At 38.3% G+C, this 12,156-nt stretch overlaps 1 protein-coding gene across 2 annotated transcripts in view; it reads right to left on the bottom strand.

Annotated features, from left to right (window-relative positions):
* The window catches only part of ECPAS (Ecm29 proteasome adaptor and scaffold), a 79,214-nt gene extending 73,885 nt beyond the window's left edge, over window positions 1-5,329 (bottom strand). Inside the window, exon 1 of one of the 2 annotated variants that reach the window (XM_025041521.1) lies at window positions 4,688-4,754. In XM_025041521.1, the coding sequence (XP_024897289.1) occupies window positions 4,688-4,739 (52 nt within the window). In that variant the 5' untranslated portion in view covers window positions 4,740-4,754. Of the gene's footprint in view, window positions 1-4,687; window positions 4,755-5,225 lie in introns of those variants that run through there. The other variant, XM_006906098.3, reaches the window with a different exon arrangement.
* Between the last annotated feature and the right edge of the window lie 6,827 nt (window positions 5,330-12,156).

The raw sequence follows: 12,156 nt of genomic DNA on the forward strand, positions 1-12,156 counted from the left end.
TTACTTTGCATTAAATAATTCTCTAATTCATATTATTTACCTGTCTTTAGTTTCTCTATCTAAAGAGAAAGAAAAGACTTTCCCACCTTCTATCCCTCAAGGAAAAAATAACCAAAAAAGGTCATTTAAGAACTTCACTTCAGTGTTATCCACCATTAGCCACTGATATTTCTGAAAACGTGAAATTATTCCCAAGGAAACTATCCACATAAATCATTCACTCTCTACATCTCTCCAAAAAAATACAATTTTGACTTCCGAGTTAAGGAGGAAGGGTTATTTTCTCACAGGATTAAAAAAGACAAACACTGGTTTTTCACTCACATCATCACTTAAGGAAAAAAAAGAAAACATAAAGAAAAAAGCAATAAATCAGTTTCCTTAGATGTATCATCTTTTCATGACAACTTGAACATTAAAACATTCCTTAGAAAGTATGCAAGAAAAGCATACACTGTCAAAAAGAAAAGAGAAAGGACTATACTTAGGGCAGTAGCCCCATGTGGTGGAATTTCAGAGGATTCTTTTTTGGCTTGTTTGTTCAATTCTCTGTTATCGCTAATTTACTTCATGCTCCTGAATAACTTGTGTGAATTAAAAAGAGAAAATGGTTATATTTCAGGGTGACAGGTTTCAGATTTTTTTAAGGTTCTTAAATATTCTACAAAGTACATCATTTTTTTCTGAGTATGAAGGCAAATTTTAAATTATAAATCAAGTTAGAAGCCTTAAGTGCAAGCTGAGATTGAAAGGGAAAGCTGAAAATACCTAGACCACCACCCAGTGTATCATAAAATCAATTAACAACCTAAAGCTACAGGATATTTTGAGGAAGATCTGTCGAGTTACCTCAGAAATATACTAGACTATAAGAGAATAATTTCACAAGGAAATATTCTCTCTAATGATATTTACCTTCCACTTGATTCACACAAACGTAAGTACATTACAGTCACAAAGCAGTTGCACAAGGCCTATTGAGCCTCAGAAAAACGTTCTGGGGTGAGCAGCTATCGTCTGCATTTATGCATAAAAAACAAGTTCCCGACGTGACAAACTTGCCGAAGGTCAGCAAGCTAATAAGAAATGGTCTCATAAGTTAAAACCTAGAAAGCTCTTTACCCTCCATATACACACTAGGACACAGTACCTCCCTCTAAAGTACTATTTTTTGAAGTAGGCATTATTAGCTCCAACTTACAGATGAGGTAACAGCCTAGAATTCATTAAGAAAGATTACAAAGGTAGTCAGCAGCAGGGCTAGGGTTCAAACTCCAAGCAGTCCAACTCCAAATCCAATGTTCCTTCTAGTATGCTAAATTACAGTAAGCTGAAGCAGGGAAAGTGGGTGGAGATAATTCCAAGCCTTACTACACAACTTTATACAATATGACTTTGTACCCTGGCCACAGCCAATGTTGTCAGGATGGGTCCCCCACTCAATTCATCCCTTCCTCAGGAATGCAGAATTAGGACCAAAGAGTCAAGCCTCTCGAGTGCGTGGACCTGTAAGAGTAAATTCAGGAGATATGACATGGGCATCTTTAGCCTACCCTATGGAGTGCAAAATTAGAAGAAGCTAGTCTGAAGAAAACCATGGAGGCACAGACAGAAGCTGGAAGAATTGGATGAATTCCAGTCCTTAGTTCCAAACCTCTCTTGAAAGCCATAAAAGTTTCCATAAAACTTACTGATTCCTTATAGTAAGTGCCCGTTTTTGCTTAAGCCAGCTTACAACTGGGTCCAAGTACAAATGGAAGGTTCTTGCCAAGAAAAATATAAAAAAAAGATGTACTTCTGTAAAAATACGTAAGAAAATAAGCAGCTAGCACATGCCTATAGTGAGTATCAGATTAGAGAAGTCCTTCCTAAGATTCTAACTTCAAGAGACCTTCTCAACCACGCATCCTATCAATTCCCAACAGCCATCCAAATTGTATAGCTAATCAAGTGTACCGTATGTTCTCCTGGCCCCATTCTTTTTGCCAACCAAGTCCCTTACCCAGAAATACTCTCCTAACCATCTCTTCACTTCCACACATCCAAATCCTCCCTATACAAGGTCCAGCTCAAACACTACGAGCGCCACACTTACACATCCCATCCTGGACCTACAAACTCCCACAGATTTTTTTTCTACATCGCTCCTGCCCTCCACTATTTGCCATACATTATCTAACTGCCAATCTTCCCTCCCCTAGACCATAACAGCTCTTTGAGGTGTGACCTGAATCTGACTCCGCTTGACTGCCTATTCATTCACTCCAACCATCTCTTGAGCTCTCCGGGTTGAAAAACTGTGACACAATCTCTTGGTACCCCAGCACTTAACACAGGGCATTGCATAGAGTAGTTGCTCAAATAACTGTTGACTATATGAAATATTACTTCTTCTGCATTAGAAAAGCCATTTAGAAGTTTATACAGCTAACATCTATAGCAAGAGAAAGGTGAGGGGAATTGGTGGCAAACATCTGACATCAGAATCTCTTGGAAAGGTATTGTGATTTTTAATACCATAACAAGTGCTTAGGATTTTTTTAGAAAAACAGAGGAAAGGGAGGAGAGAAATTCCAGAAGGTCCGATAGTGTGGCAGAACTGTCCTGCTCCAAATCAGGAGGAGTGCAGTAGTTACTGCAGAGAGGAGAAGAGAAAAGAAAAAGAGGGAAGACAGACCAGCAAAACGGAGGAAAATCAAGGGCCTACAGCAAGGCCTTTCCAATAACTTACCACATCTTCAAAAGTTCACGGAATTCCTGAAATGCTTAGAGAAAGTGGATTGTGTGTGTGCATACCAGTGAAACAGGTATGTTTCATGTCCAGCCTGACCTGGTTCAGTGAAACCAAAACACCAGTTTCAAAAATAAGAGCCCAGGAGCTAAGAAAAGCATAAGTTAACTAAATTATAGAAAATTCACAAAAATTGATTGTGACAGGGGGGAGGATGAATACCTCTGAACTTTGACAATCTTTGCAATTAGGAGTTTGAGGCTGAAACTATGAAGAATAAGGAAGCTCTAGCTGGCATCTAGATTTTGCATATCATACTCAATCCTTTCTGGTAGATCAATCCTGTGAATTATAAATCTAACCAGGTACTAACTGGTAGTTAAAAGTCCACATCATCTATTGATTGCTACATACCAATTTAAGTCACTAAACACCACTTTAATACTTAGCAAAATCCAAATGAGGCCAGCAAGATACTTCTTTAGGAATTAATGCTTAGAATCTCTATTCTTTAGTTTTTAAATGCAGGCTTGCCCTCTCCTTCACCTTTTGAAAAAGAACTCCTTAAATGCAAATGGACTTAAAAGGAAGTCCAGTATTAAACACAAATATAATAAGTCGGGGGTGGGGAGAGGATCCATTCCCAGAAAGAGACTACCCATCATGGTTCCTACAGGAGTTACCACCTTCCAGCCAGGGCAGCCCAAGGTAGTGGCAAATAAGCACCTTTGCAAGCAATGAGGTCCTAAGCAAGAGGTTCCTGCTTATGCAGTCCTTCCTGGTACCTCTTCCACCCAGAAGTACAGCAATCAGAGAGGCCATTTTCCTTGTCCCCTAGCCCACCAGTCTTACCTCCAGAGCCCAGGCAGACCCTCCAATACAGAAACCCCTGCATCAGGATGCACTAATGACTAGACTCTGAGCAGGGAAGGGGCATCTTTTTTCTCCTGCCACGTCAGAAGTCCTAGCTATCTGCATATGATGTCAGACTACTTTAAGCATCCTGCCAACCAACCCAGCATAGCCTATTGCAAGGCTACTCCTCCCTGCTCACACACTCCCTCCCCTATTACCACCCCTGCCTCCCAAACACACACACACACACGCACGGAGGGAGGGAAGAAGTCATAGGGTTAGCTTGGCAGAGCCGGGCCAAGTGAGGAGACAGCAACCCTCATCTGTACCCTAGATTTAATAAATGCCAAACTCCAGATGCGTTGATGTCCACAAACACTGCCACCTCCCAAGGAAGCCCTTACCCCCAGAGACAGCAGCTAGCAGATATCCAGTTAGAAATCAATGTTACTAAACAGATGAGCAAAAAGATTAGCTTATGAAAGCCAGCCTAGAGGAGATAACATATACATACTATGTGAGAGGTCAGACTGCATAACAGTCAAGTGTAAAATAGTTAGGATCCGCCCAAAACAGCTAATTACCTAAGACAATGCTCATTTTGATGTGTAAACTCTAGAATGTTCTTTATTTAAGTCCTATTTAAATCCCAGCATTTGTGGATTGACATGCTTGCCTTCAGTACATCATAATGCCATGCGCCCATCTATCACAGGCCCAAATGCTCTAAAAAAGAAAGAATCTAAGAGCAAATAAACAAGTCCTCATTTCTAAACAATTCTAAACAATTCCTCCCAATTTTCCATTTCTCTATGGTGGAATAAAGGTATGTGAAATAGCAAAAGCTGTTCTAAAGTTAAACTTTGGTCTATATAATATTCCATTCATTCCATCCCTCAAAATTCCACCTAAATGAATTAAGGCATCACACACCATCATCAGCAATATACATATTCAGAAACAGAATGCACTGGGGGAAGGAGTCCCAATAGTTAAATTAGAAGATAGCAAGGAAATGCACTTTTGGATCAAAGCTACAAAATCCCAGGTACTCACTGGATATTGAGCTCATGATATCTGAGAATTACAATCTGAACTTACAGTTTCGATCAAAGGACCATCCGATATCATCCAAGAATGAAAATGACACCATACTCTTGTTCGACCTCAAAATGAAGTTAAATTAAGTGGCTTTTTCATCACAGCGCATGTCGAAATGGCAGAATTAGGACTATCCAATTGGATAATGCCTCTCTCAATACCGTCTCTCATCAAAAATAAAACAATTAACTCCATGATGACATTCCTGGAGCATGTAAAATCATTCTTCATGGTTGTGGCAGACAATGTTACTTGGAAGTTAACATAGTCTTTTCCTTGTGCACACTGCTAAGTAACATCTTCAAGTTTTATCTTTTTCTCTCTTGCTAATTTTTTAAATTTATGTTTATGTGTTGACAAGAGAATAGAGGCTTCAAGCCTGTACAAACTAACATGAAGTTCGCTGATGCTCTCAGGATAGCTAGAAATGGAGAAAAAACCCATTGAGATCCCAAGGGGAAAGTGCTGCTTGACAACCTAGGCATTTTAAATTCTACTACAAAAAATGCACACATCCTAAGGAACTAAATCTACTAACCTCTACAATCAATGTGATACATGGTTTATCCAGTCTTGACAAAAATCCTCTGGATCACCAATGGTACGTTCATCCACTCGTACATATGCAATTGTATAAAGAATCTATTATTTAGAACACCAGGGGAAAAAAAACAATTAAAAGATTTACACTCATAGCTACCATTTTTTTCAAAAAAGCACTTTTCATTTCTGTGCTAAGATCTCCTAATTTGATGCCCCACTTTGCAAATTCAGAATGAAGAGGGAAATTATAGTGATTACCAAATTGCAGAAAGACTAAGGAATATATTCAAAAATAAAGTTTACTGTGTAGAAGTAATATGCTAATACTTAGAAAAATACACTGGTAATTATTCACTGAAAATTAAAAAACTAATATGAATATAACATATTTTATCATATACATATGTATATATCATACATATATAAAACTTATATTAAAATTGAAAGAAAGTATCTGAATCATACAAGTTTTGCAAGAAGAGTATTAGGTAAGCACACATGGTATTAGCACATTATAACTGAAAATGTACATAGTTAATAGTCATAACCCTGGGACTCAGCACTTCTGATCCCTTTCCTGGTTCTTTTTTGTCTTCTTCTCACCCTTACATATGCATAATCCCCAGAGCTGTCCTCTGGACTCTGTCCATTCCCATGACTCTAGCATCATCTCCATATTCTCCTAAGCTTCAGAACCAAAGTTCTCACACGCCTGTAATCCACGTGCCAAGCACTATGCCACATTCTTAACATGCATTATCTCTTTCCACTCTTATAATAACCCTGTAAAATAGGTTTTTGATTATCCATTTTACAGATGAGAAAACCAAGGCCCACAAATTAGGTCCCTTGTTCCGAACATTAACTAAGAGGTGGCAGAGCCAGGATTCAAAACCAGATCTGACTTCAGTGTCAGAGGTTTTAGCCACTATTCTCCCTATACTATTCTATCTCCCTATACTATTAGTCTCCCTATACTATTCAACATGTGTGCCTCAATAATTCAAACTTGTTCCCTTTTTTCCACTTCCACCTTCCTACACCTGTCTAGAGGCTACACTCGTCATCCCCCTAACTTCTCTGGTGCATTCTTGGAATCATTTCTAACTCCTCCCTTTTTCATAGCCCTCATCTACTTGGCCAATAATTTCTGCCTATTTTGGGGATTCTAGATTATATTAGCTCCTTGCTAAAAAACACTTCCACTCTCCCAATTCTGACCCTAAACTTCTTTTCCCTGGCCACTGTGATACCTCCTAATTAGTCTTGCTGCACTCTTTGTAATTAATGTTACACCACTGCCACCTGTCATCTTTATAAAACTGATCTACTCATGTTACACTCCTGCTTAAAAAGCCTTTGATGGTTCTCTGCTGTCTACAGAACAAAATCCAAACTGGTTGTGTTGATATTCATATACAAGCTGGTCCCAATTTATCTTCTCAGCTTCATCTACTGCCCCCCCTAAAAATAATAATAATTTATACACAGCTTGTTTATACAGTGCATGTTCGCATACATGAATTCTAACACTATGAGCATTTATTATTCCACTTTTATGATTAAAAACAAAACCTGAGACTTACAAAGATAAGGTAATATGACAAGATCCCAAATCATAAAAGGCAGGAGGGACCAAGTCTCAAATTCCAAACCTCATCTCCTTCCCCAGTACTTTACACAGCCACAGCACTCTCATCCCAGCATACCAGGCTTACTCAAACTTTCTCTGAAAATACACAGTATTTTCTAACCTCTGTCTTAGCTCAAGCAATTGTTCCCCTAGCCTGAAATGAATGTTATCCTCGCCTTTTGACATTTCCAAAGAACTGTTTTGGACATTTTTCATATCATGTTTCATATTAGTTACTTTATATTATGTCTGTCTCTACATTGAATTCTCAGCTTTGTGAGGAAAGGACCACAAGTTAGTCAATTTTCAAAGTCTGCTTACTAAATTGATAAATGTGAGGGAAGAGAAGATGGCAAGTATCAAGGCCTCTGAGACTGACCAGATCTGAAACCAGAGATGAGCAACTTGGATCAAACCATCTGAGCACACTGGCAGTGCCTACAATCTTAACATCTATCTTCTGAACAAGGTTGAATGCCCTAGTGTCAACTATTCTCACAGACATTAGCCTTTATTAAATATTAATTTAGTGACAGCATAATTCAAAGCAGAATGGGATGAAATTAAAAATTATAAGTTGATTTTAAAAAATAGAAATATTGTTACTTTCTATTTTAAACTTACTATTTGGTTAAGTAACCAAAATTTAAATGATATAGACAAAAATCAGCTCAGTTGCATGAATGGCTGTTATTAAAGCAACCATTTCTCTGGGGCTGTTTCTGTATGCCCACAGAATCATATTCATCTATACAGCTATACACACAGCTATCCATGTGTCATCCTCTAAAAGAGCCAGTAGGATTCCTGGCACAGTAGAGACTCTCTCAGGAGGTATTTGACATGTTGATTATCTGGCCAACTTTTGCAACTGTAGTTTCCCATAACTATATCAAATGGTCAGATTGTATAGTGCCAGTATGCTTTAAGATTACAGGCTCTTCTTCATGAGTTGTCTTTATCCCAATGAAGATGAGATATTAAGGATGCCCTATAATCATAAAACCCAGAATATGAAACCACTAAACAGCTGACCAGGTGAAAAGTCTCAAATGCTTTCTTCCCTCTATCAGAAATCTCCCTAACCACTGCTAAACTATAACTACGATGTCAACTTTTCCACAAACTGGCAGAGGATAATATTAGAAGAAAAACTACCTCGCATACCCTGCATTGAATTTCATTTCATTCCAAACAATTATATCGCCCTAAATACAAAGAAATAAAATTACAAACTATGACCTTAAGTAATGTACAGACCAGATTTCAGAACTGCCTTTAACCATCAGACCTAATTGTTCTTTATTTTGGCATCTTACCCAAAAATCTAGTATGTTCTAATCACTACAAAACATCAGAATATTGCCAAATTCTATACACTACATGAGATTTCTTCTAGAAGCTAGCAAGTCATGGGGAGGGGGAGGAAAGTCATGTTGATCTTGCTATAAACTATATATTTTCCCTTTCTCAGAGAGTAAATACAGTGGTAGAGCAGAATTAACAAACTTTGGAATCAGAGAATTTGAGTTCAAGCTCTAACTCTGCAATATGAGGGAGGCTCCACCACTGAGACAAAAGTACCAAATTCACAGGGAACACTGCTGTAAGGATTCAATTAGTTAATATATACAACGTGATTAGAACACGTGGTTAAGTCTTCAACAAACATTAGCAATACTATTATTCTATTACAATCACCTGACTCCAATTAACCATTATGCGATATCTGTGAAAATAAATTCGACAAATCCCACCTCAAGAGTATCTTGCTTACCTTTTATCTACTCTCATACATCAATGATACTACTCCAAAAAATAACAAAATAAAAGCATATAAAATAAAATCAAGTAACATAACAAAACGAAATAAAATGAAATACAATCCTAACAGCCAATTCTGCTTCTCAGGAGCTCCTGAGAAGTGTGGTGACAGAAACAACTGAAAGCAACTATAGATTTAAATTTATGATGTACGTCACTTCAACTGTAAAGGTAAAAAATGTTGATCTGAAATCTATGGAAAGTGTTGCCAGCTATACATCTCTAAGTAATGGACCTGAGAACCACAGATATTACTTTAGCATTATCTTTATTATATAATCCTATATTTTGGTCCTGACATGTATTCTTCCTCTTTCTTCTCAAAAAAAGTATTATAATTCATTGGTGTTTCTTTTGTACTCCACAGCAATATTAAATAGCAGTCAAATAGTTGTATTAAAGTAACATTTGGCAGAGAATCTAGTAAAACATCTGATTTGATCTCTTCATCAGCATGAACACTATGGTATACAGGTAATCTGGCCTAAAGGTTGGTTATTGGTGCACGCTGGAGTCTGAGACACCTGGGATCCAACTTCAAATCCACCACCTCCTAGTTGTAGGACACCTTGTGAACCTAAAAAGCCTGTTTCCCAGTCCAGAAAACAACAATAATTTTACCTACCTCTGAGGATTATTTTGAGAAATAAAATATATACAAAGCACTCAAAACAATGATAGTGCTGAAATATTTAGGGAGAAGTATATCAATGTCTCCAATTTACTTTGAAATGCATCCAAAAAATGGACTGAGTTCATCCACTCAACTGTACACTTAAAATGGTTAAAATGATAAGTTTTGTTATGTGCATTATGTCACAATCTTTTTTAAATAAAAAAATAATTAAAATGAAATTTTAAAACATGGATTGATAGAGACAAATATCTGACAAAGCTAGTAAAATATCAAATGTAGAATCTAAAATGAATGCTCATTTTCAACCGTTCTGTGTTCTCAAAGATTTTTTTACAATAAAATATTAGAGAAAAAATGCTGGCATCTAATAGTTTGCTTTTTATTATCATCTACTAATCATAAATAATAACTGGCAAATATTCAGATACTTAACTTTTTTTAAGGCAGAATTTTAAAAAGCACCTTTTTGCCAACCATTAATCTTTTTATTACATTCTGAAACTCAAAGTAGTTTATCTGAAACTTCTTAGCCAGTATATACGTGTGAGATTTCAAGTTAAATCATTCCAAGGTACCAACTGCCAAGTATTTAATCTTTCCTAAATTAATACAGAAAACAAGTTAACAGATACCTGTGATGGATGATTGATAATCTGACCAAACAAAACAAAGGAAAAACAGGGATTGAAACTATTTGTTCCCAACTTTTCCAGTATCCGCTAAAGCCAGGAAATTCCATAACAAGAAGTAGTACCAGCACTTTAAGAGGTAGGCACGCTGCATGTGTACAAATATGACAGCCACTTTGAAATGATATCCAATTCTCCCTCTAGTTTTTTTCATCATTCTAACTGGTAGTTCAGATTTTAACATATTTAGTGGTACAACAAGAACTCAGATATCACGCAGTATAAAAATTTTTAATGTCAGACCACCTCACACTGGGGTGGGTACTATCGAAAATATGGAAAATAACACATGTTGGTGAGGACATGGAAAAACTGGAACCCTTGTGTACTGTTTGTGGGAACATAACACAGCACAGCCACTATGGAAAACAGAATGGCAATTCCTCAAAAAATGAAAAATAGAACTACCATATGATCCAACAATCCCACTTCTGGATAGATATCCAAAAGAATTGGAAGCAGAATCTAAAGAGCTATTTGTACACCTATGTTCATAGCTGTCATTGTTCATGATAGCTAAAATACACAAGCAACTCAAATACCCATGGACAGATGAAATGGATGTGAAAATGTGATATATACATACAATGGAATATTATTCAGCCCTAAAAGGGAAGAAAACTCTCTCACATGCTACAACATGAATGAATCTTGAGGACTTTATGCTAAGTGAAATAAGCCAGTCACAAAAAGACAAATCCTGTATGATTCCACTTAAATGAGATACCCAGGGTAGACAAAAAGTAGAATGGTGGTTGCCAGGGGCAGAGAGGAGTGAGGAATGTTAGGGTTCTGCAGGTATAATTTTAGTTTTGCAAGATGAAGTGTTCTGGAGATGGATGGTGGTGATCGTTGCACAAGAATATGAATGTATTCACTACTCTGAACTGTACATTAAAATTTATTATATGATAAATTTTACGTTAACGTATTTTACCACAATAACAAAAAAATAAAAGGAAAAAAAATCAGGGAACTGATTTCCACAAAGGCCTAGTGGTGGCTCCAGCTTCAAATTGACAGAAAAGCAATTACCTCTGTGGCTATCAATCTAAGCCTATCTCCAAACACACCATGAGACCTTGTCAACTCAGACTCTCCATCCTGCCCAGGGTCCCACCGATTGTTTATTTCAACTTCAAAATGAGCAAACATTATTCTGGCTATACCAGTTTTGTGTTAAAACAGCAGGTAATTTAATCTCTCTACACCTGCCTCCTCTTTAAAACAAGGATAATTCCTACCTGCCTCATATGGTTATGAGGGCAAAAATGAGATCATGAACATTAAAGTACCTTTAAACTGCCAAGCACCAAAGAAACTTAAATTACAACTACTTTCACATGTAAAATTCAAAAAGGGCTGTAACAACAGAAACCACAAAGCTTGGGACACCTCACCCATGCTTCATTCCATTTAAAACTAAATAAACACCTCTCTTGTTTTTGTCATAAACTGAAGGGTGGCATTGATGAAACAACCAAAACAAAACACTATACCTAAAACATTTCATCTAACCACACCAAATGCAATCAGAAATTGTCTTACACGTCCTAGGAAAATTCAATTTTTATGACTCCAGCATGGGTCTGCGACGCTCTGGGACTACACTTCCCACAAAGCATCGAGGCGAACCCGGGTTGCGGCGGGGCGGCCTAAGATTCAGGGTGACCACCGCTCTCTCCGAACGTGGATCGTCGTCCCCTGGAAAATTGCAACGTTTAAGGTCGAGCGTGCACTGGCTCTCCTTTCTGAAAGCACTGTCACCCCGCGGTTTCCCTTGCGGCTAGCTCCGCGACCCTCTCTGCCCTCGCGTCCTTCCTTCTCCACCTGAGGGTTACCGCCTATTCTTGACCTTTGCGCTGATTTCTGTGGTGTCACAGAAAGGCACCTTCCCCTCCTCCCCGAAAGCTCCATTTCTAGAACTCGCCCAACAGATGGGACCCGGAGCCATAGCGGAGTCAGAAGGGAAGGGCTGGCACAGCCCACCACCCCAGGGCTCGAGCCGGTCCGCCAGCCCAGGCACCGCGGGCAGGGGGCTGGGCTCCCCCTACCCTTGAACCCGGCGGATCGCAGGCAGAGGTGGCTCCGCCCGGGGCTCCGGTTTCAATTTCGCAACGTGACGGTGCAAACCTGAGGCCTA

This window comes from Pteropus alecto, unplaced genomic scaffold (genome assembly GCF_000325575.1).
Source record: "Pteropus alecto unplaced genomic scaffold, ASM32557v1 scaffold111, whole genome shotgun sequence".
Taxonomy (NCBI): Eukaryota; Metazoa; Chordata; class Mammalia; order Chiroptera; family Pteropodidae; genus Pteropus; species Pteropus alecto.